Genomic DNA, 24,273 nt, shown 5'->3' with positions numbered 1-24,273 from the left:
GAGCTTATGATCTACCAAAACATCCAGATCCTTCTCCACCATTGTTTTCTCCAGTTATACTCCCCCTAGTATGTATGATGCATGCATATTCTTAGCCCCCAAGTGCATAACTTTATATTTATCAACACTAAACCTCATTTGCTACATAGTTGCCCAATTAAACTGTGCATTGTGGTTGGCTTGTCAGTTGGAGTCGTTCTGTAAGGATGTTTTTCCACTGTATAGCTTGGTGTCATCTGCAAACACTGAAATTGTACTTTTAAATTTCATACCTTTTATATCATTTATAAATATATTAATAAGTAAGTGTCCCAACACTGAACCTTGGGGTACACCACTGAAGACCTTGGACCATTCAGAGTAAGAATCATTAACCACTACTCTCTGAATTTTGGTCTTTTAGCCAGTTTTCTATCAATTTACAAACTGATCTTTTCAAGCATGTAGACTTTACTTTGCCCATTAGCCGCGTGTGGGAAACTATGTCAAACGATTTTTCAAAATCCAAGTTTACTATGTCAATAGCCACCCCTATGTCCAACATTTTAAGTCAAATATTCTGCAGATAGACACTTGGAACCAGCTGTCACTATGATTTCTGCCTGTAAAATGTCAGTTAACTGGACGAGGGCAGTACAACAACCAGCATGATCCTGGATTATACTGTATAATAATAATCCAGGAGTAGACCTTAACTAAGCAATTGCCTTGTGCTCTGCTCTTTTGTGTTGATGCCCTAAAACAAGTAATACGATACATTTCCAAAGTGGCTCGAATCTCAATTCACATGCACAGAATCATGTGGCTAAAAGCTTGGACGCCTTACACGTATTCCCTTTTAAGACGGATATCTTTTTTTGGTCTCCGGTATGGCTATATTTAAGCTTGAGGATGTTTTTTCTTAAAGGTGCGTTGGTTATAAAATTGTTGTTACCTACTGGTTAGTCTCCCCTCAGTTACTGCTTTGGGACATCTCATCCATTATGTATAGGACCCATGTCCTGTACTTATACTTTAAAGACAATTGGATTTTTAAACGCATGTAAAGTCCTGTTCTTGGAGTACAGTACAGAATTTTCCCCTTGGTGGAAGGGATTATGTGATGGGATGTCTGAAGCTTTGAGTGGCTGTGCCAGCGTCCAGTCACCTGAAGATGCAGCATATAACCTATCCGTTTTGATTGGGTCCGGCATCCTGTATTATATTTCCAATAAAAGGATTTTACAGATATGTAAAAAAAAAAAAAAAAAAATTTAAATTGTGTACTCACTGAAAATACATTTTATACTTTAAATTTTTTTCCTGAATTATTTGAAACCTGACACCCTATTGATAGTGGCAACTATTGGGTCTATGTTTTGACAGCATGTCTTGATTAAATTAAGGAAAGCCTTCCTTCCACAAGACAAATTTATTTTTATTGTGGATTTCCTTTTCAGACCAGCTTCGAGCAGCATGAAGAATTAATGGCTTTCCTATATAGCCAACAGAGGGAACTTTCTGAACTTCGGCAGAATCAGCAGGATCTCATGCAAAGGCTGACTGATCATTTAGATGCAACTCAGAGTTCCATCAAAGGACATGTGGAACGTGTCATTGATACACAGCAGGCTCAAGAACGTATCTTTTCATAGTTTTCTAGGCATAGTTATTTGCTATTATTTAGGTTGAACATTTACCCAGCAAATGTTAAAGGACTCATACTTGTCTTTCTGTGATAACCTCCCTCAAAGTTTACATCCTTGATGCAGAATTGTTGTCCAGCACTGCATTAACCACACAGACTTGAATGGAGCTGTACACCTAGCATCTCTGCTGTAGGAGCATGCTTCCTTTCAAGTCTATGGTTAGTTACTTTGCAGGTACGAACAGTGCCAGAGAAGACTTCTGCAGTGTAGACATAAACACTGCATTTTGAGCAGCCAAGTATGCATTGAGGTACACTGGGTTAGATTGTGGGGCTGTTTGTTTTTCCTCCCATTAAAACATTTATATCACATTCTAAAAAGGGGAATTGTTAAGATCATTAAACATCTTGTATACGTTACTGATTTCGTTTTTGACAGGAATATTTCAGGAGACCTACAAGTATAACATGTTTTCATGCAAACGTGTGTTTACTGGTAATGGGCACACACAACCCTTATTTAATTTGGTGGAAGGTTAAATTATTGTGACCATAACATCTATGTCATCTGATGCATCCAGCCTTCCCTCCCATAATTAAGTCAGCAGCAAGTACTGTAGCTGCTGACTTTTAATATTAGGACACTTAGCTGCCCAAGGGCGCCTGCAATGTCGGCACCCAAAGCTGAACCGTTCATCCCTTCATGGGCTGTACAGGCGCTCTGCTTTTTCGAGCACCATTTCCGGCTCTATTTATCTCTGTTTTCATCAGATCTTAATCTGGACGAAGTACCGTTTTATAAGGTTAGATAGGCCTAGACACATGCTTACTGAACTTCCTCCATATCTGTGTACACTCTGCTCTTTAGGCAAATGTGGCTCATTTGTGGGAAAATTCACCTATCTTGCATCGCCACTGGGCTCCTAGTGCCATCCTTTTTTTAGTAATTTTTTTTGTAATTATATATTTTTCAAAATAATATCAAATTTACAAAATTCAAATAAGTGATTACAAGGCAACAATGGTAGAACATAAAATAAACAATACCATATCGGTGGCAAAGAACAAAGACAAGTTGTCGATCTCAAATTTACAATTCTTCTCTGATGGCTATAAGCGAGTTACATCACATGTATACATTAATGAATGTCATTAAGACAGAGTCAGATCAATTTAAAGGGTAAGTTCACCCTTCGAAAAAAATAAATCAATACACTTGATTTATTAATTTTTTTCTAAGTCTGCGATCAGCAGATTGCGGTTGCAATATCAGCCTCCTGCATACTCTCAGTATAGCTGTCTGCCCATACATCCTACAGACAGGCAGTAACATGGGGGCAGGAAGAATCATTGAATAACCAGAATGTTCACCAGCACCCTCGTAGTTCATTGAGAACTACAAGCCTTCAGCAGCAATGCCTGATGGTACCAAGTCTATCCATTCATAGGAGACTGCGCCGCATTGCTTTTAAATTGTGACAGTGGGTGTGGGCAGATGATTCCCTGCCCGCTGTCACAGGGAGAGGGGGCGGGGGTGATCAGCGTTCGTTGCAGATGCTGAAACATGTAGCATGTTCCGAAGCTGATCTTATCCTTTAACAATAATCGGTTGAAAAGAAGCAAAGGACATCGTAAGCTGTTCCAATGCTAAAAAAAATAGTGTTTAAATATCAAAAAGATTTTCATATTTGAACTACCAACATAAAATTAAAAAACGGGATGATTAGAGAGCACACCATGGGTTGAACTATCACAAAATTGCCATGTTTGATTAAAGTAGTGACATCCTCTCTATGCTTGTTAAACCCAAAACACTAGAACTGGCTCTCCCTGTGTCATCTATTGCCTTTTTGCTGTGACAGCCATAAAAGTGCTATACTTAAAGCGGATGTTCGCCCTAAAAACATGTATATAACATTACATTCTGCATACTTCCAACATTTACAGTATGCTGTTTGTTTTAGTTTTTTTGCTGTACATACCGTATTATTGCTATTTTCCACCCGGCTTCCAGGTACACACTCCCGCGGGAGTAGGCGTTCCTATCCAGAGGTGCAGTGTCATGTGGGACTTCGCCCAGATGATTGACGTCTTGAGAAAAACTTCCCCTCGGCAGATAAGGCACAAGTTTCTGAAAGTAGCCGAACTGCGAGTCGGCTCTATACGGTGCCTGCGCACCGACTAGGAGCCGTGTAGAGCTGACTGTGCAGGCGCCGTATAGAGCCGACTCGCAGTTGGGCTACTTTCGGAAACTCGTGACGTGCCTTATCAGCCAAGGGGAAGTTTTTCTCAAGACATCAAATTATCTGGGCGAAGTCCCACATGACACTGCGCCTCTGCATAGGAAGGCCTACTCCGGCAGGAGTGTGTACCCGGAAGCCGGGTGTAAAATGGCAATAATACGGTATGTACAACAAAAACAAACAGCATACTGTAAGTGTTGGAAGTATGCAGAATGTAATGTTATATACATGTTTTTAGGGTGAACCTCCGCTTTAAGTAAACACTGCCAACCACTATGGAACTCCTCAGCCAGTAGAAGCCTTATTCACATTGCAAGAGTCGGGTGCCTTTACCAAAAGGCTTATAGAGTCAGTAAATGGCCTGAATAATAATGGACTAAGCTATGTCCCATCCATACACCTACATTATAACTTGACATATACTTTACAAGTTAGTCCCTTGGTTGCCATGCTTATGTATCATAAAACTTGCCTGTGCCGATGTTAGTTAGATAGTGACATGTCTAATGCATCAAAACAATTAAATAAATGACAATCTGCACAGTCAATTGCCTATCTAATGTGGGTTGCAAGCAACACAGAAAAAGTTATTCCACACCACCTAGGAAATAACATAATGAATAAATTAGTGTAGCACTACCCAAACAATGTGCTCAAAATAAAATTACTATTACAAAACCTATACATGTAACTAAAGGCGACTAAAATGTATTTTGTCGTAGTAATTTTAATCTAAGCACATGGTTTAGTTGTTTGGGTAGTGCAACACTATTTTATTACAATATCTAATGCAATAATTTTATCCATCATCACCTTCTTTACTGCTGACAGGATGTTGCCAAAGCGGAAACAAAAGTAGAAATGAAAATGTGAAGTGAGTGGGTTGTGTTAGTGACCCATCCATTCTAAGGACCTATTCACAATTGTGTGCAGTTTTTAGTATGTTGCATTACACATGGCAATTCTTTTAAAATGGCCTCTGCTGCCGGTCAATAGACAAAAAAAGCACATGCATTTTTCTCTATGAACGTACATTCGGAGGACCTTAAAAGCGTATGGCAAACTGCATGTTTTATTTGTCCATGTAAGATCACACTACATGGCCTTCACACTGGTGTGGATGTTTCTTTAAAATTTTGCATAAAGTTCGTAATGTGTTGATGTATTATAATCCTATATACATCCTTAACATTTCATGTCTTAGAAAGAAGATTAGATCGAATCTTAAGTGATGGACAGCAGCGAAATGGTCAGCTACAAGAATACCTCTCTCAGCAGCTCTCGCATTCAATTTCTGGCTCAATTAACAATCGCCTTGATAAAACTATACGGGAAGAAATTAAAAAGACTGTTCCATTATGTGAGTTATATTTTTTTGTTGTGTTTTTTGCACAAGTGTATTATAATTATTAATCTTGTTTAGTGGTTCTCAGGTTGACCAGAATATAATAGACAACCAGGAAAAATCCACCTAGGTGGATGCAGTATAGGTGTGATAGTACATTTATCTCCACCATGCCGCCTCAAAGATTGATAACTAAGCGATCAAATACTGCTGATTGCTCAGTTCTCGGTCTTCAGTGACTGTTCTCTGCTCAGCTCTTCCTGCGCTCACGGGAGCACCAAGTTCAGGCTCTTGGGCCAGTCCGGTTTCTGGGTGGATCCTAAACCTGGAAAGCCTAAATCCTCATACAAACACGATCGGACTTCCAGCTGACTTTTCCGTGGATTTTGGTCCAAAGGGCGTTGGCCGTGAACTGCATACACCCGGCCCAACATTTTCAGCCAACATTCACAAAATCATGTGTTTTTTCAGCTCTTTACCACCACCCTTTGGGCAACTTCTGCTATTGTTGTCTGATGTTTAGCATTGGTTCTGAGCATGCATGTTTGTACTTTGGATTTTAGTTGGACGAACTTGTGTACACACGATCGTATAAACCGACGTAACAGATTTATTGCCCAACAATTGGTGAGCATGAACAGCCAACTTTTGTTGTCGTTAATTCAGCCAACAATTGTCTGAACATACACCTGGTCGGATTATCCGACACAACACGTCCGTCAGACAATTATGGCCTTAAAGTTAAATTATGTGTACGAGCCTTAAATGTGGTGTGCCGCTGAACTGATGGGTCACCGGCGCGCAGAACTAAGTGCACTCCTGTGACCCACAGGAGAGGTAGGGCCAAAAGTATGGCCCTACTTCTTAAATTATCAGGATCAAAAATTCCTTTAGGCAAACTTAAAGGATAAGGCTGATATGGCTTACAGTACATTTAGTGATTTTTCAAGTAATCACGTGTAAATTTGATATGCAACCTTAGCCGACTACCGTGTTCATGCAGGTAATAGGAGGGTTGCTCTTGATGCTGTGCAACCATTTGGTAATGCAGAAGTCGATCCTGATGCATGTGCCTATTCTTGATGAAGATATTTATTTTAAGACGTGTTTTCTTCACTTCCATCAAGTAAAACATTCTAAAGCTGTGAATAAACGGTTCATACTGTTGCCAGGATACACTGATCAGAGGCTGCAGCCTTTGATTTATATATTTTCCAGTGTGTCCCTTGGACAGAAGTCGATCTAATGATCCACATCTGTCGAACAGGGATGGCCACACACAGATCAAAATGTATCCGGTCCCTGCTGAACTGGTAAATGTCAGCCTGTCTATGGCCAGCTTATGAGGAATGTGCAATCGTAGAATGTAGTCAGGCTGAGATGACATTTGAATATAGAAGGGACACAACCTTCCTAAATAATAAATATACAAATGACAAAAGTTCAGTATATACACCAATGGTCGTTATCTAGCCCTTTGGGCCCTATTTTTCCCACTGCTATGAGGCACGCACTGTTCCTCACACTGATGCCAACAATGAGGCATAATTCCTCCCACTGGCACCAAACAATGGAGCTTTTTTTCTTCCCACTAATACCAATAATAGAGCATTGTCTACTCCAGCTGACGCCAGGAAATCTTCTACTGCCCCTGGCCACAGCCAAGACCCCCTAAAGTCTGAGGGACAGTAAGCGGACCCCCTTAGCAGCACTAGGAGCAGCATTGACGCACTAGGACACGCTCTCGATTTGGACCACAAACACTTCTTCCTCCTTATTTCTCTTACATAGGGGGTTGAGTAATTTTGTAATATACAGAATATAGCTTAGAAGGAAGATAACATTGTTTGAGATTTCAGTTCAGCTTGCAGGAATTGACAATGACACTGCATACCTGGAAGAATCAACAAGTATTTCTTTGACTTACAAAACCCTAATTAATCATGCACTTGCAAAAAAAACCTGTAAATCTTGGTGACAAAAGTAAAACAAATGCAATAAAAACTCGGTAAGATCAAACGGACCGCACCATTTAAATCACCAGTCCAAGTAGGATATGTAACAAGCTCCAACCAAACAATAAAAAGTGCACTAACCTTTTGCTAGGTATAAGAGAATAAAGCACATAAGAGTTGCAATAAATGTGTGTGTGTGTATGTATGCATATATGTATATATGTGTGTGTGTGTGTGTGTGTATATATATATATGTGTATATATATATATATATATATATATATATATATATATATATATATATATATATAATACTGTGTGTGTGTGTGTGTGTGTGTGTGTGTGTATATATATATATATATATATATATATATATATATATATATATATATATATATATATATATATATATATATATATATATATATATATATATATATATATATATATATATATATATATATATATAATTTTTTGCAAAAAGGTGCTCAGATTTTCTAAACTTCAATAGTGCCTCTTTGCCGTGAAGGAATGATAATAATGTGCATCACTGAAGAAAGGGTGCTCCCAAAAGGAATTGCCACAAGTCATTAAGCCTGGCCTATAGCAGAATGATGTCTGGGCAGTGGTTCTGTAATCCTGACTGGTCGTCAATGACAACTTTCAGAATACCTAGCCGTGACGCGTCACGGTGATCAGTGTCGCTGTGTGTCAGCCTTACACACTGCAACTCCGATCTAGGTAAGGAGCCTCTGACTGAGGCTCCTTCTCATATGATCAGTTGTGACTGATCACAGCGTGAACCATAAAGTGCCGATAAATGGCTTTCCTCAGTTGGCACTGACGGGGAGAGCCAATCGGTGGCTCTCCCTGTCAGAGGGGTTCTGCACCAATAATTAGCACATTGATTGTCAGCACAGCCCCCATCAGATGTGCCACAACAATGCCCATCAGCTGCCAGACAAGGCCCCATCAGTAACGCCTGTCAGTGCCCTTCAGATGCCCATCAGTAATGCCTGTCAGTACCACCCCATCTGTGCCGCCTATCGGTGCCCATCAGTTTTTTAAGTTAACCAAAAAATTGATCAAATACCACCAAAAGAATGCTCTATTTGTGGGAAGAAAATTATAAAAATGTTGTATGACGGCAATTGTTTTTCAAAGTGTGGCAGCGCTAAAAGCTTAAAGATGTCTTGGGCAGGAAGGGGGGGGGGGGAGTGCCCGGTATTGGTTAAATTGTCTCCTTACCAGCTGTTCTGATTCCACAAGGTGGTCATCCAATGCCTTGCTGCATAGCAGCCATATACACCACACTCTCCTAGGCAAAGATTGACTCCATGGAAGAAGTTAAAGTGCAGAGGAAAATCCACAAAGTGTTAATAAAATGATAAAATCACACTTACAATTTTGACGGAATTACACAGCATGTGTTACAACCAGCCAGCACGTCCAATCGGTCAGGCTGACTTGTGGCTTAACATCACATGTGAGGCACCTCCCACGTTTTTTTTTTGACTTGCTGAAAATGCTTATTATAAATAGTGTCGTGCTATACTTATCTTAACCAAATCCATGTTACTAACAACATGACAAAATTGGTATGCAAATATAAATAAAGTGAATAAATTGCTAATAAGTGCATGCATCAACACATTAATTTATAAGTGAAACCACATTCCATGATAAATCCTTAAATTCCTTATGAATATAAATAAATTATCAAAACCTTGTAATGGTGCTCCAAAAATATCCACGAGACACCAAACTTGGTTTGGGAGATTGTGATTGAACGGCTGCTAAGTCTGTATTAAATGGTATAACGGTGGCCATTTTCTTGTAGCCCGAGGACACGCCATCATGCTGTAGCCCTATACAATGCTGTACTCACTGTCTAACTTAATGCCTATACTAACAAAAGGACCTACTGTCAAGAACAGCAGCCCTACACTATAAATAGCGTGGCATTATTTATATTTTTTGATTAAGCACGAACATCTGGGATGTGATCAGTGCCAGCAGCTGATTGAGTACGGTATTTAGAATATTGATATTTTTTACTGGTAGCTCTCAGACAGTTTTGTTCATGAAAATGCTCTTGAAATAGAAAACGAATGCAGCCACTACATCCAAGGACTAAAAGGGTGCTGCATGTTAAATGTGTGTTTACTGTATACAGTGGTGATAAAAATGATTTGATCCCCTGCAGATTTTGTAAGTTTGCTCACTTACAAAGAAATAAAGGGTCTGTAATGTTTATCATAGGTGCATTTTAAATGATAGAATATCATCTAAAAATCCAGAAAAAAAAAACACATGATACAAATGTTATAAATTGAGTTGCAGTTCAGTGAGTAAAATAAGTATTTGATCCCCAAGTAAAAGGTGACTTGGTACTTGGTGTCAAAACCCTTGTTGGCAGAGGTAAGACATTTCTTGTAGTTGGTGACCAGCTTTGCACATATCTTAGGATGGATTTTGGTCCACTCTTCACATATCTTCTCTAAATCCTTAAGTTTTCTTGCCATTTGCTTGGCAACGCGAAGTTTCAGCTTCCTCCATAAATTTTCTATAGGCTTAAGGTCTGAAGACTTGCTGGGCTACTCCATAACTTTAATGTTCTTCTTGAGCCACTCCTTTGTTGCCTTGGCGGTATGTTTTGGGCCATTGTAATGCTTAACCACTTGCCGACCAGCCGCCGCAGTTTTACGGTGGCAGGTCGGCTCTGCTGGGCGAAATCACGTAATATTACGTCACCTCGGCGAGCAGCCAACCCGCCGGGCTCCCGTGATCACTCGTTACACGTAAACACACAGCTTCCGGTCCTGTCGGAGAGAAATGCCTGACACGTCTGTTCATACAATGTATGAACAGCGATTAGTCATTTCCCCTAGTCAGTCCACCCCCCCCCTTCAGTTAGAACACACCCAGGGAACATACTTAACCCCTTCCTTGCCCCCTAGTGTTAACCCCTTCCCTGCCAGTGGCGTTTTTATAGTAATCAATGCATTTTTATAGCACTGATTGCTATAAAAATTCTAATGGTCCCAAAAATGTGTCCGAAGTGTCCGCCATAATGTCGCACTACCGATAAAAATCGCTGATCGCCGCCATTAATGGTAAAAAAAAATAATAAAAATGCCATAAAACTATCCCCTATTTTGTAAACGCTATAACTTTTGCGCAAACCAATCAAACGCTTCTTGCGATTTTTTTATTTTTTTTTAAACATGGTCAAGAATACGTATCGGCCTAAACTGAGGAAAAAAATCGTTGCACGACTGCGGAATTGTCAGTTAAAGCGACGCAGTGCCGAATCGCAAAAAGTGGCTTGGTCATTGACCAGCAATATGGTCCGGGGCAGAAGTGATTAAAGACTCATCCATGACCCATCTTCAGTCTTCTGGATGAGGTTCGAAGGTTCTCATCCAAGATTTTACAATACATGCCCTTGTCCACTGGCCCCTAAATGCGGCAAGGTCAGTCTGTACCTTTTAGCAGGGTGAATACACACCACAACGAAAATGACTAGTATTTTTTATGACCTCCATGATTTGTAAGGACAGCATCAAGTCTTCTAGGCACGGAATGAACAAGTTGGCAACATTTTGCAACATCTCTTTTTCCATTCTTCAAAAATTACCTATTTTTTAGGCTGCATTCAAACCTGGGCATTTTCAGCTTGTAAAACATTTGTAAAGCGCTCCTCTCAAAAGTTCCAAAATGCCCAACAAGCAAAATTCTATTCATTTAAATGGCCCCTGTTCACATCTGAGTGTTTTGTTGCCTGAAGCAAAATGTCTGACGCTCAAAAAAGTACATGAGCTTCTTTTTAGGAACATTACAGGCATGTTTCTGCTTTTTACATTGGTGACCTTTTTACCTGTATAAAACAAGCTACTGACTGACTATAATGGAAAACTCCCCCACAACCCCCTTGCTCAGTTCCCTCTCCCCCTTCCCCAATGAGTCATCCGGATGCAACAATCCTGCCCCACTGATCACTTTGGCCAGAATCTAAAGGCGGAGCACCCAGTCGTTCAGCAGAACCACTGGATTCAAGTGACACAATTCAGCCATCCCCCCCATCTGCAGGTGTTAACCTACAGTCAAATCATAGTAGTACCATGTCTGCCACACTGTCGAATTTCTTTCTGCAGCCTTTAGATGAGTACGTCGACTTATAGTATGGCATCATAGAATTGACCAGCCCCTTCCAGAAGCGCAAAGCGGGTGCCCCTGGTCTGCGTCACCGCAGCAAAATGGCCTTCCTCCCATAGAACAAGAGGATGTTGAGAAGAGTTCTATGGGACCGAGACAGGACTACCTCCTTAACCAAACCCAGGAGGCACACTGGAGTCATCAGAACCGCTGATATACAGGAGCTGACCTCCAAACAAAACTGTTTAAACTGAGGACAGTTCCAAAATATGTTGAAACGGATGTGCCCACATGTCATCCCAGTCCTCTCCCTGAATATCCTGTCCGGGACCTCAGCCTCCCACCGTTCTCTAGACTTGTGCACTCCCTTCGGCCTAGTTTTGAACAATTCCTTGTAGGAAACAGAGCATCTTGGGATGGTCATCCGTCGTCTGCAAATTCTCAAAGTCAGAGGGGAAGGATTCAATGGTCCTATTTTTGAATTGCGATTGAAACGCATGGCGTTACTGGATATACCTAAAGTATTGTGGATTAGGTAGGTCGTGTCTGGTTTTAAGCGGAGTGGAAGGAGAGAGACCCTGGTAACTGGGACACGCTATTCCAACCGCCTCCTCTCATGACACCTCCTGTGTATGGCCAACTGCAGGGACTCATAGGAGCCCAAGTGTGCCGCTTCCAGAACCGTGGCCGAGTCCCCATTGTGAGGTCAGCCACCTATGAACAAACACCATTTGTCCAGCTACACAATACTTCCGCCAATCCGGTAAGGCCAAACCCCCCCCCCCCCCCCCCCCCCCCCATAGTTCCTGTAAGACTTTCAGTCCTATTCTGGACTGTTTAGGAGCCCACAGAAACGAGCTAGTAAGACCGTCCAATTTTTTAAAAAGGACTTGGGGGTCCATATGGGAGCATTCTGCAAAAAATATAGTATGACTGGGGGGATTTTCATTTTCAATAAGTTAACCCTTCCTATAAGTGACAAAGGGAGTTTTTGCCAGGCCTGGACCTTCTGCTTGAAAAAAATCAAGAGCGGTGCCAGATTAAGGGACATGTAGTCTACCACATCCGCCGTAATCTTGACCCCTAAATCTGGTCAGTTGCATTGATAAACAGCCAATCATATGGCAGCAACTTAATGCATTTAGGCATCTAGACGCGGCGAACATGACTTGCAGAAGTTCAATCCGAGCATCAGAATCTGAGTATTTTAAAAACTGCTGGTCTAATGGGATTTTCACACACAACCATCTCTAGGGTTTTCAGAGTAACTTAACCACTGGTTACAACCAAGGTATGCTGAATACCATCTCTGACTGCACAACACATCGAACCTTGAAGCAGATGGGCTACAGCGCCTGAAGGCCACACCGGGTGCCACTCCTGTTGTTGGTTAAGAATAGGAAACTGAAGCTACAATTTGCACGGGCTCACCAAATTTGGACAATAGAAGATTGGAAAAACATTGCCTAGTTTGATGGGTCTCGATTTCAGCTGCGACATTCAGATGGTAGGGCCAGAATTTGTAAACATAAAAGCATGGATCCATCCTGCCTGGTATCAACGGTTCAGGCTGCTAGTGGTGGTGTAATGGTGTGTGGGATATTTTCTTGTCACCATTTGGGTCTCTTTAGTACCAGTTTAACATTGTTTAAATGCCACAGCCTACCTCAGTATTGTTGCTGCCCTTGTCCAACACCATATTGAATCTATGCTTTTAAAAATTAAGTCAGTTCTGAAGGCGAAAGTACCCAGTACTAGCAAGGTGTACCTAGTTTCGTGACTGTTGAGTGTAAATTTTCTGTGCAAAAAGAAAGTTAGGTTTGCAGAGGAAAATAATGGCAAGTGCCTTTATCAGTTTTTTTAATTCTATAACACCAGGTTATTGTTTGTTCCTTTTTTTTTTAATTGTTGTTTTGTTCTTTGTATTAAAGGCATTACTAAAACTCTGGAGCCAGTGACTGGGCAGCTTAGTAGCACAATTGCAGCAAAATTCACTTCACTGGAAGGAACAGTAAAGGAAAGTGTTGTCAAGATTGTCAAATCCAAGGTAATTTTTAAACTGAAAAGGAGCAAAACTGATCCTGTTTTGAAATGTTAATGTTGCCCTTGTACTAGAATTTCTGTGTAATTTATTTAATTATTAGTTCTGTCCTTTGGGAAGATTTCCCCTCACTTTCAATCTGTGTGCTTTTTAATGTGTGTTCTTTATTTTTTTCATTGAACAATAGCGATGGACTTATTATATTTTTTATTATCAGAAAAAAGTACAAAAAGAAAATGAAAGCTAAAAGGGAGACTACAAAATCTTTCATTAAATATTTATATTTCCCATTCCTTAAACCATGTATAAAATCTAATCATATGTTTTTTTTCTAAACCCTATTGAACTCCCAAAAGCAGAAAGAGGGACAGACCCAAATAAGAGGCCTGTTGCGCTATATCAACCTAACTGACCTCACTAATACTAAGCTTAGTCCTAAAATCATCTTTTCTTTTTCATACACCATGGGCCACAGAGTCGGGCTAATATTCATTACTTGCTGGGTTATACTCTATCTCCAGGTGATTGGACACTGGTAGACCAAATGTCTTTAGACTGGAAGTGATCCCCTATATAACCCCTCCCATACAGGAAGCACATTTGTTTTTTACCAGTATCTGCAAGGTGGGTGGCAGGGTGTTATGAGCTCTTTGAGCTCCAGGTCTCTATGCCCACAAACGGTTCCAAAAATGAATCAAGGGATTGACCGATCGGATCCTGCGGAGTGGAAATCCTGGACACTACAGCGCTAAGGCATTTCCTGCAGGGTGCTGTACAGGTCCAAGGGAGTGGACCTTAAACAGGAAAGGGTACCCAGTCCTTGAAGGTCCAAGTGAAGGGAATCCGCCGTGAAGGGTGAAGATTGGGCTCTTAGTTTCTAAGTGGCCCTGCGCCTGGACGGGTAAGTGAAACCCCTTTATTTTATTATTGTGGGGTGTCCCAGTGATTGCAATAATCAGTCAAGCTACCTAAAGGCTGGACACCTGTGTGGGGTGACCATATGGGGAAGTTTGGGGCTAGCTGTGGGTGTTTGCAAAGTGTACCTTCTTTGTTTTTGCTTGTGTCTGGCTGTTTTTTTACCTGTATGATGGCGCACGACGGTGCGCCATTTTGCCTTGATTACAATGGTGCACGTGCGTTTGCAAGATTGCTGCTCTGCTCAACAGTTGTTTGTCGGCCATGGTGCACGTGTGTTCACGAATATATCCAAAAGGATTTCTCGAGGGACGAGTTCTCTACTGTCGAAGAAAAGCACCAGACGTCCCTTGTTTAAAACTTCAGGGACTGCTTCCTCAAATGTCTCAGCGCCAAAGCAGTTCGCCCTGGGTCCAAAATTCTTCTAAATCTAGCACCAAACCATCATTTTGAGGAAACACCACCCCACTTTTAGGGTGTTTGGAGAACAATAATTCAGGACGACTGGGTCACCTGAATTATATTCCACAGTTACAAGCTGGAGTTGCAAAGTGTTTCCCCTCAGAGGTTTTTAAGAACGATGGATCCTCCGAACAGACTTTAGTGTTTTTTAGATCGTTGAGTGCATCAAGGAGTGATTGTACAGGATCCTGTATCGAAGTATACCCATTTTACGGTTAAACACCAAACGGGGTCACAAGGCCCATTTTTTGGACCCAAGATCCCTGAACCAGTATTTACTAATCCAGTCCTTTCAGACGGAGTTAGTCCACTTAGTTTTAGCCTCGTTCCAGATGAGACTTTTTAGCTTCCATCGATTCTTATAAAGGATGCGTATTTCAGGCTCTTCAAAGGTTCTTATGATTTGCAGTAGAGGAACGTCTTTTTCATTTTGTGGCTCTACCCTTCAGGCTTGCTACAGCTATCCAGGTGTTCACAAAGGTCTTGGCACCAGTACTGGGAATTTTAAGGGCCCAAGGGATCTTGGTGCTCCGGTATCCGGATGACCTCCTCAGAGATCACTCACTGCAAGCTCTACAACAGAGCATAACATATACAGTGCAGTACAAGCTCTACAACAGAGCATAACATATACAGTGCAGTATTTGGAAAGCTTAGGCTGGATCATAGTATTTAGGTCTGATCCTAGATACAGTCCAAGCAAGAGTATTCTTGCCACCCACAAGGATCTGTGCCCTGAAGAACCTGGTGCGTCAGATAAGGGGCACCAGACAACCCTCCATTTGGCTCTGTACGAGTCTTCTAGGGAGGATGGTATCCTCCGAGGTGGTGCCATATGCCCTGTTCCATTCCAGGCCTCTACAACAAGACATCTTGGCTTGGAACAGGAGAGGACAAGCCCTGGATTATCCAATGTGCTTATCTACTCGGGCAAATTTGAGCCTAAACTGGTGGTTGCAGGTTTAGAACCTGTTAAAGGTAAAATCCAATCTCCTGGTAACTTGGGGAGTACTGACTACAGATGCCAGTCTCTCAGGCTTGGGAGCGACCCTAGAGGTGCTCATAGCTCAAGGGAAATTGTCAAGGACCGAACAGATCCTGCCCATAAACTTCCTGGAACTGCAAATGTCAAAGACACAAAGTGGACTTTATAGGCACCAATAGTAAAAATACAAATATATTTAACACATGCCCCTTAGGGGTTACTGTATTTATTGGCGTATAACACAATTTTTACCCCGAAAATAGAGGGTAAACTATTATCATATATCATATAAATCTGAAACAATGGCAAAACCCACAAAATTCCACCCTTGTGACCATGCCCAGGGTACATCATGCACCTTTACCTACTGTTAGGTTCAAGGAACACCCTAGTTCCATGACTAATGTTACATCAGTATCCTTTAGGACAAAGAAAAAAAAACTCATCTATGTCCCAAATAATACCCAGGTGCTTCCTTCCCAGCAATGATCTCTCCATCCAGAACACAGAGTGGAATATGTTCCCAACATTTTTCGTTCACCAAAGTGTATTGACCCAGCTTACAAAGGACATCATGGTCATGCTTTCGACAGAGGGAAATATCACCTTGCCCCCCGTTTCCGTACTCTGATCACATTTGGGTAACTTGGCCTCAAATGCAACAAGATAGAATCCCCAGTCAGTAAGCCCACTGAAGCCACCAAATATACAGACCGAGTCTGCACTTCTGTATATGGGATCATACCGCAGAACATCTCTCACAATCCAAACTAGTACAGCCCATCCAGGCATTCGACCACCACTTTGGATTAGTATAAGCGACATGTTTTGGCAAAGTCTTACTGAGCGGTGATGCAAACTCATCAGGCCACTGCCCCTCATACAGAGACTGTACAATCGGCTTGATGCTGTCAAAATGTTGGTTGGGTAATGAACTTTCAACAATCTGATCTCCAACCTTCTCTTTGATTGAAATATTTAGGTATCACTCTGCATACACATCAGGCCATGGTCTTTCTTCCAGAAAATGGAATATTGAATCTTAAGATCAAAGAGACCGCCCTCGGTGAAATTCTCTGAAAGTTTTGGGCCTCATGGTAGCCTCATTTGAGGCTGTACTTTTTGCTCAACTCCATTCAAAGCCCTATTTGCCTGGAACAAGCATGTTCCTGCTTTCAAACCTACATGTCCCTCTAATCATGCAATGAACTCCCTAGCTTGGTGGATTTCTAATCCAGCCTTGACAATGGGGAATTATTTTCTACCAACCCTATAGAGGGTGGCTGGTAGATCCTCCAGGTGGAGGATATCCTCGATTTTAGAGTACCACAGTGAACCTGTGAGCGGATGTATTTGCTTCCATAATGAAGGGATACAAGCCCTTGCTGCATTCACTAAGTGAATAGTGAGAGAGGCTTTGATTCTGATGTTTAGCGTAGGCATGCCGCGGGATTCCTACTGTGGTCTACTTAATTCAAATGCTTTAGAGGTACCGTTGCGTCCTCCTAGAAGGATCAAATTTTAAGGCAATGCCAGAAAATATGGATGATTGTGCCCACTGCTGAAGAACAGTGACATGTATCCGGGACTGTCTTGTCCATTTTATGTAAGACATAAGGGGCTCATCTGGACAGGATCTTCTATCCTATTTCTTTGTATTTACTGTATTTAATTGCGATGGAAGATTTGTTTGAGAGATGAATGATCTTATCTACTTGTTTGGGTGTGAAAGTGATACCCAGGACTGATTCCCAGTAATGTATGAACGACAGGAAGTGTCAGATGGTGTCGCCAAAAGTCTATGCTTAAGTGACTGTGTGTGTTTTAAAGGTTCCCCTGGCTGGCACTTACTCGAACTGTGTCTGCGAATGTAGAGTAAAGTTGGCTTTCTTAAATTTCTGGGGGAAGTGTCTCGCGTACAGGCCGCTGTTAAAAATCATGGGGCCACTGACCCCACATACCTGCCTAAAAAAAAATGCAGCTTTGTCTTCAAGGGGGACAAAAGTGGGCACTGGTGGTCAGTCAGGGGAAAAGGGTGGGAGGGTCATTGTGCTCAGTGGAGAGAAATGGGGGGATTCTGGTGCTTGATGGGTGGGGCTTGGTGGGGGAGATAGGGGTCCTGGTGCTTTTAGTGGGGGGAGATTGGGGGCACTGCCAGTCAGTGGGAAAAGGATGGCACTGGTACTCGATACCAGGCTGCTTGATCCATCTGGAATACCCTCTCACTGTTCTTGTCTGCTGGTTTTTCTCTTCTGAAGGGATGCAGAGGATACCAGTGTCGTGAAACAGACGAAAACGTGAGAACATTTCCTCTACTCACTGCTCTGACTGGTAATCTATTGCAAAGCCCAGCAGAGGAAGCCACTGGCAGAAGTCTTTCATTTTTTGTTTACTTGGCTGAGCTGTCACTGCAGTGGTTTCCTCAGCATTCCTCCAGGCGTGCCAGCCACAGGAGCAGTGATGACACTTCTGTCAATAGCAGCACCCACCTTCCATCAATGTGTGTGCACGGGGCCCTCTGGATAAGTTGGCACCCCTCCCCCGCCCAGAGAATGTGAGTTGCCACCTGTGGAGCCACAGGTAACAACATTATGTGCTTCACAGTATGCATGGAACATATAGTACTTGAAGCTGCTGGCTTGGTGGGGCCCCTCTTTTTAGGAAACCCTGCACGTGGGTAGTGCTCCAGAAGTCTAGAGTTGAGTTGGCGCCAAGAGAGTTCCGCATGGGACGGTAGCCGTGTGGCCAGAAGCTGCCTAGGGGAAACTTCATTGCCTGACCAAGTCGCCTGAAATTCCTATTGGTGAGGCCTGGTGTGAATTCCTAATGACAGTGTTCAGGGGTGAGATCAAGGGAAATACGTTCTGGCAATTTGGAGCAGCTGATCAAAGGGCTGGCCAAAATCTCTTGAGAGACAACTGTGGTATGCCTCTCGGTGGGATTGGTGAGTCCTTGATCGACATGGACACCCACTGCTTGGCCCTCTTGTTACAGTGCCAGGCAAGAATTTGAAAGGTGGACTGCCCCGTAATACCGTAGGACAAGGTTCTTATCTTAACTGAAGCCCTGATGGATGAGTTTTTTCTGACCCCCAAAATGCATGGCTGATTTTTAGCATAAACTAATGAATACGGATTCTTTCCATTATTGCATTTATTTTTTGCTGGTAACCTGCTGGCATACCCATTGGAGGACAACCGTGTCTGTTGTAAGCAGCCTAACTTGAGCCAGTGAGCTTGTTGAGTGTTTTTGTCCTCTCACTATGTTGTACGAACTCACATCAACGCACCTTTTGGATGTTTTTTTTTTATTGAACTTCAAATGAGGTATCTTCATTATTCTTACATGCTCATTTTACCTTATTGATGGTTGTCCAAAAAACAACAAGCCTTTGTTGCCCTGCTTTTCAAAGTCACCACCTAGTCTTCAGTTCATACGTTCTAAAAGTAATCATCCAAACTGTGCTCTCATGTGTTGGGGTTATAATGGGAGGATTAGGGAGGTAAATTGGGGAGGAGGTCCTAGTTTCCAGCAAAGCTTTGCCAGTTTCCAAGGTGCCAGCTTAAAATCCAGGGTTTCTAAAATTTCAGCCGGTGTTCTGTACTGCACTCCCAAAATACGTCATTTACTATCGAAATTCCTCTTTTTTTGAGGGGAAAATGTGGTCAGAATTTGCTGCTTCTGGAATTAATCTCTCTGAAGGTCAATTTGGTTTCTGGCAGCCTCCAAAACTTCCCAAATCCTTTTCCTGGGAATCCTCATTGGCAGGAAGTGATGTATGCTGATTTGGCTCCTCTAGAGAAGGTGTTTTTACCTCCAAAATGGTTCACTTACAAGATCCCCATAGAGGAGGAGTGCTTCAAAGAGAAGTTATCAAGTGCTAGTCCCAGCTATTAACTACCTGAAAAAAAACTTGATGGCTCCAGTGGATGAGGTACTGGTCTTTCAGCACGTACAGCTTTTCAGCTGGTGGCAGCTGTGGTGGAAGTTTGCCAAATGCTCAGTGTGGGCTAAACACATACTGCTGTACTATGAAGCTGATCCTGTCATTGGGCAATAGCTGGAGGATTTTTCTCTTTGTGGATTCCTTGGAGGATTTCATTTTGAAACTCTCTAGGCTGGGTGATTTGTCTGTCCATGTGAGGAGATTCCCGTGACTCAAGTGCTGGTCTGTTGAACTTCTCTAATTGAGCGGCTGCCCTTTGAAGGGGAGCACTTGTATGGGCCATTCTTGGATTCTTTCATCTAGAAGGTGATTGTGGGGAAAACCCATCCTGGAAGAGAAACATTTTAACAGCTTTTTACACTTGTAAAGCCAAATGGTGACGTCTGACTTGAACTAAATCTCGAATTTCTCAACAACTTCTTGCAAGTGCAAAGGACCAGGATGGGGTCTAATCTGGTCAGTGATTTTCACTTGAGTAAGGGGACTTTCTGGCATTGGTGCATATTCTGATCTTTTAGCCTCTCCAAGGTTTAATTTGGAGGACTAACGCTATCATTTTGTGACATTGCCATTCGTTTTTTTTTTTTTTTTTTTGACAATTTGGGGTATCCATTGCTGGGTACCTGGATGACCTGCTTAGACACCTTGTCAGATGAGACCTTGACATCAAACATCTATCAGGTGGTGCATGTTCTGGAGCGGTTTGGTTTGGTATTAAAACTCCAAAATTCAACCTTGGTCTTTAAACAATGCTTTGCATATTTGAGCCTAGAACTGGGCACCGCTTGATCCAAAGTTTCTCCCACAGAAAGTGTTTCTCCTCTGTTCTCAGATTGAGTCCATGAGATCTGTGGAGAATCCCTTTATTGTCTTCTGCTTGAGGGTGCTGAGGAAGATGGTCTCCACCTTTTTGATGTCTGTCTCCTGCTCTAGGGATCCCCAGGCATTTCTGATCTAGTCACTCCCTCTGCTTCGTTTCCTGTCTTGACTACTTCACAGAACAAAGAAAAATTGTCTGGTCTTTTGGCTTGGCCACAAATTATGTGCCACATTGACATCATAGATTCAGAACTGCAGTCACGTGGGCTGATATTCCATCCTGCTTACAGTCACTGGCTTAAAGGCTTGATTCTGTACACCTGAGCCCTAACAGAAGTGTTATTAACTCCATTATTCCTACCCTGCTATGGACAAGAAAGTTTACCCTCCCACGAATGTTTTAAATTTGTACCCAGAAGGCTTATTTTTTCTTGTGTTGGACTCGAAAGTTTCATCCTTGACTGTATGTTGTGAGGCTTATTTTGGCTTTTCTCCGGTCTGTCATGGAGTTGTCTCTGGCATTGAATACTATCAAGCATTGGGTTTCAGCTTTGGTCATTCTTTTCCAGAGGCCTTTTTCATCTCATTCTTGGGTAAAGGCTTTGTCATGTGGATGGTTGCATCTGTCCAATTGACCGTGTATCCATGGGACCTTTTGATCTGGTAATGTCTGTTTTATAGAATACTTCATTTGAACCCATGCAGGATTTTTCTTGTCACTTATTCATGCAAGGTGATCATTTGGGTGGCCTTTACATTAGCTCGTAGGGTCTCGGAGATGGTTGTACTCTCCCGTAAGGAACTTTTTCTGGTCCTTCAATTAAAGTAATGTTGCTGCCCTAGTCATCTTTTTTGCCAAGGGGGTGTTTTCTTTCCACCTTAACTAGAACATTGTGTTTCTATCTTTTTTGTCTGGATCCAAAACACCCTTAAGAAAATGTTCTTCTCTCTTTGGATGTGGTTCTCACTCTGTGGGTACATGAAGTTTTTACAGTTTCGATAGTCGGACTCCTTTTTTGTTCTATCTGAGGAGCCTTATGAAAGACAGGAGCCTTCCATACATGAACATCTTTTCCTGGTAACCTGCTGGAGTACCCATAGTAGAGTTAGCCTTGCTTGTTATGAGCAGTCTAACCTGAGCCAGTGGGCTCTTCAAATTGTTTTTTGCCCTCTCTCACTACCTTGTTTAAACTCTTATCAAAGGCCCAGCACCTCTTTGATGCCTTTTTTCATTGGAAACTTATAAAAGACAGGCTGCTTCCCGATCCACCATTTCTTGTTTAATATGGCAACTCTTTTCCCAGGCCTTTTGGAATAATGGACTAGGTTCCTTTCAGTTGAGGCCCATTCTACCAGGAATGTTGGTGCTTCCTGGATGATTCTGCATAGGGTATCAGCTCTTTAAGTCTAATGAGTCTGCTACCTGGTCTTCTGTTAGCATGTTTGCAAAGTTTTACCGGGTAGATTGGTCCTGCCTCTGTGGACGGTCAGTTTTGTGCGGAAGGCCATGTATGCGGCTCTGTTAGTAGGTGTTTATTCTGTTCTGGGCTCGTTACCATTGTGCTGTTTGGCCCACCCATCATATTCACTGCTTTGAGATATCCCACACATTATGGATATGAAGAAACCCTGTGATGTACACTATCGATCAAAAGTTTTATAACCTACCGATTTTTGGAAGTTTTTATTGAAGTTGAAACCGTTCAACTACAGTGAATAACCTGAAATAATACAAAGGTAAACTGCCAGAGTTGAAGAAAAGTTTGTTACCAAAAACTGAAACGTGTACAATTCAGAGTTGAAGTAATGGGTTAACAGCTTACAGGTGTTCTGCAAGAATGTAAGTAAATGAATCCTCCGGGCCCCTTTTACATATGCTGTCTGATCAGGTTTGCCTGTCAGTTTTTCTGGCCGACCTGATCGGACCCTTTAGTCTCTGCTATGGTGTAGTGGGTTTCAGCGGACACATGTCTGCTGACACCCACCGCCATCTGATCCGACCCTGTCTGCCAAAAACTGACAGATGTTGGTCCTATTTCCCATCCGTCTATCGGATTGCCCCATAGAGCAGAGCGGAACGGTTTGTGTCTGCAATGAAAACCAGAGAGGACATGGACTTGTCATCCACCTGTGGATTCTGCTTAGCGGGGGCGCCTGTGAGAAAGGGCCCTAAAAGTTTATGGTAACAATTCCTACAGGTGTCCCAACTTTTGTTTTTTACTTGCAAGCTCTCTGTATAAAATCAGTTTTGAAACACTGTTACTACACCCTATTAAAATAGTTAAGGCAGAAGGTTTCTTACCTTGATGCATTCCAAAAAAAAAAACCTGGTTGCAGCTTCTCCCTCCCAGGAGCGAAGCTCTGGAACAAGCCTGCTCTAGTGCCCCCATAGCCAGTGACTGGCTATTGGGGACATTTGGCAAGTGGGAGGAGCTAGGACCAACAGCGGGGGACCCAAAAAGAGGATTAGGGTTGCTCTGTGCAAGACCATTGCACAGCGCAGGTACGTATAACCTTTAGAACCACTTTAAGAAATATTTGGGCAGTATTGTTACATAGTAGGTGAGGTTGGAAAAAAGACTCCAACCTATGTGTGTGTGTGATTATATGTCAGTATTACATTCTATATCCCTGTATGTTGTGGTTGTTCAGGTGCCTATCTAATAGTTTTTTGCAATTATCAATGCCCCCAACTGAAACCACCGCCTGTGGAATGGAATGCCACATCCTTGCCACTCTTACAGTAAAGAACCCTTTACGCAGTTTAAGGTTAAACCTCTTTTAATTTTTAATGAGTGGCCACATGTTTTATTAAACGCCCCTCCCTGAAAGCTTTATCCCTATTGTGGGGTCACCAGTATGGTATTTGTAAATTAAAATCATATCCCCTCTCAAGTGTCTCTTCTCCAGAGAGAATAAGTTCAGTGCTTGTAACCTTTCTTCATAACTAATATCCTCCCGTCCCTGTATTAGCTTTGTTATTCTCCTTTGTAATCCATTTCCAGTACATCCTTCCTGAGGACTGGTGCTCAGAACTGGACAGCATACTCACCTCTTACCGGATCAGGAATATGAAGTTCATTTTTGGGCACCAGTTCATAAAAAGGATATTGGGGAACTGGAGAACGTGCAGAGAAGGTCAACCAAACCGATAAGAGGCATGGAGGAGCTCACTATGAGGAACGATTAGCTGAACTGAATTCTCTCTTGAGAAGAGGAGATTAAGGGGTGTATATGATCAACGTGTATAAATACATAAGTGCTCCATATAGTGAACATGGAGTTGTTATTCACTTTAAGGTCATCACAGAGGATAAGGGGCACTCTTTATGTCTGGAGGAAAGGAGATTTCATCACCAAATATGGAAAGGCTTCTTCACAGTAAGAGCTGTAAACATGTGGAATAGACCAGGTGGTTCTGGCTAGCCTAGTAGATGGTTTTAAGAAAAGACTGGATTCTTTCCTACATGCACATAATATAACTGCATACTAATATTTATAGGTAAAATTTATCCAGGGAATATACAACTGCCTTGGGTGATCAGTAAGAAATGTTCCCCCCTGCTGTAGCAAATTGAATTGTGCTTTATTCATTTTTTTTGTTTGTTTTTTTGCCTTCCGCTGGGTCAACTGAGGGCTTAGGATTGTGTGTGTGTGTGTGTGTATATTGGATGAACTAGCTGAACTTGTGTCTTTTAACCAGACAAACTATGTAATAGGAGGTCTAGCACACTCACATCCACAACAGAATCTGAAGACAAATGCTTTGAGTTTGTT

The 24,273-nt window shown here is 42.1% G+C and overlaps 1 protein-coding gene across 1 annotated transcript in view; it reads left to right on the top strand.

The window, feature by feature from the left end:
* Positions 1 to 24,273, top strand: part of EDC4 (enhancer of mRNA decapping 4) — a 223,359-nt gene that overhangs the window by 151,013 nt on the left and 48,073 nt on the right. The window contains exons 21-23 of the mRNA XM_040328833.1: positions 1,440 to 1,620; positions 5,075 to 5,230; positions 13,260 to 13,375. Coding sequence (XP_040184767.1) covers positions 1,440 to 1,620; positions 5,075 to 5,230; positions 13,260 to 13,375 — 453 coding nt within the window. The remainder of the gene's footprint in view (positions 1 to 1,439; positions 1,621 to 5,074; positions 5,231 to 13,259; positions 13,376 to 24,273) is intronic.

The sequence above is a fragment of the Rana temporaria genome, chromosome 11, assembly GCF_905171775.1.
Source record: "Rana temporaria chromosome 11, aRanTem1.1, whole genome shotgun sequence".
Lineage (NCBI taxonomy): Eukaryota > Metazoa > Chordata > Amphibia > Anura > Ranidae > Rana > Rana temporaria.
Note: the sequence above shows the minus strand (reverse complement) of the source record. Positions and strands in the feature narration are given on the sequence as shown.